Source organism: Neopelma chrysocephalum, unplaced genomic scaffold (assembly GCF_003984885.1).
Source record: "Neopelma chrysocephalum unplaced genomic scaffold, ASM398488v2 Primary Assembly neopelma1_189727, whole genome shotgun sequence".
NCBI lineage: Eukaryota > Metazoa > Chordata > Aves > Passeriformes > Pipridae > Neopelma > Neopelma chrysocephalum.
Genome location: NW_020939526.1, coordinates 1 through 723, shown reverse-complemented (window position 1 = coordinate 723; position 723 = coordinate 1). Strand labels below are relative to the sequence as shown.

At 69.3% G+C, this 723-nt stretch overlaps 1 protein-coding gene across 1 annotated transcript; it reads right to left on the bottom strand.

The window, feature by feature from the left end:
• Positions 1-6: 6 nt before the first annotated feature.
• On the bottom strand, positions 7-687 carry LOC113963077 (serine/threonine-protein kinase PAK 4-like). Its single transcript, XM_027673865.1, has 3 exons — positions 619-687; positions 249-383; positions 7-170 (listed from the first exon to the last, which is right to left on the bottom strand). Exons 1-3 carry the CDS (start codon positions 658-660, stop codon positions 15-17), a joined length of 333 nt encoding a protein of 110 aa, XP_027529666.1. The 5' UTR covers positions 661-687; the 3' UTR covers positions 7-14.
• Between the last annotated feature and the right edge of the window lie 36 nt (positions 688-723).

Here is a 723-nt window from a genome sequence, read left to right as displayed (position 1 = left end):
TCCACGGGGGGGTCTCACCGGAGCCGGTGCTGCCGCATGAGGGGGACGATGCAGGCGGGGGGGCCCGCGACCCCCAGGAAAGGGTGTCGGAGCAGCTCCGGGGCGCTCGCCCGCTGCGCCGGGTCCCGCACCAGCATCCGCTCCAGGAACCCCTTGAGGGAGGGGGACACCTGGGGGGGGTGCAGAGGTGGGGTCAGACACCCCCAGGGCCCCCCTGGCAGTGGGGACCCCCCCCTCCTCCGAGTTACCTTGTGGCCGTTCTTGAGCCGGGGGGGGAGGTTGTCGCGGATCAGCTTCATGGCCTTGAGGGGGGGCTCGTTGAAATAGGGGGGCTCCCCATCCACCATCTCGATCACCATCACCCCCAGTGACCAGATGTCCACCTGGGGGGGGGCCGCCAAAAAATGAAGGGGGGGCTTGAGGGGCCACCTGGAGCTCCTCAAAGCCACCCTGTGCACCCCTAAACCCACCCCAAACCCTGTGCCCGCCCCCCCCCCCAAGACCCACCCCGTGGCCGCAGGGCAGGGGAAACGGGCTCAGGGTTCCACGCAGACACCCCAAACGCCCCTAAACCCACCCTGTGCCCCCCAAATCCATCCCATAACCCCCCAGCCCCACCTCTGGGCCGTAGGGCAGGCGGGAGATGAGCTCGGGGGCCATCCAGTACGGGGTCCCAACCAGCGACTTGCGCCGCGGCACCTCCTTGTTCACTTGGGCGCAGAA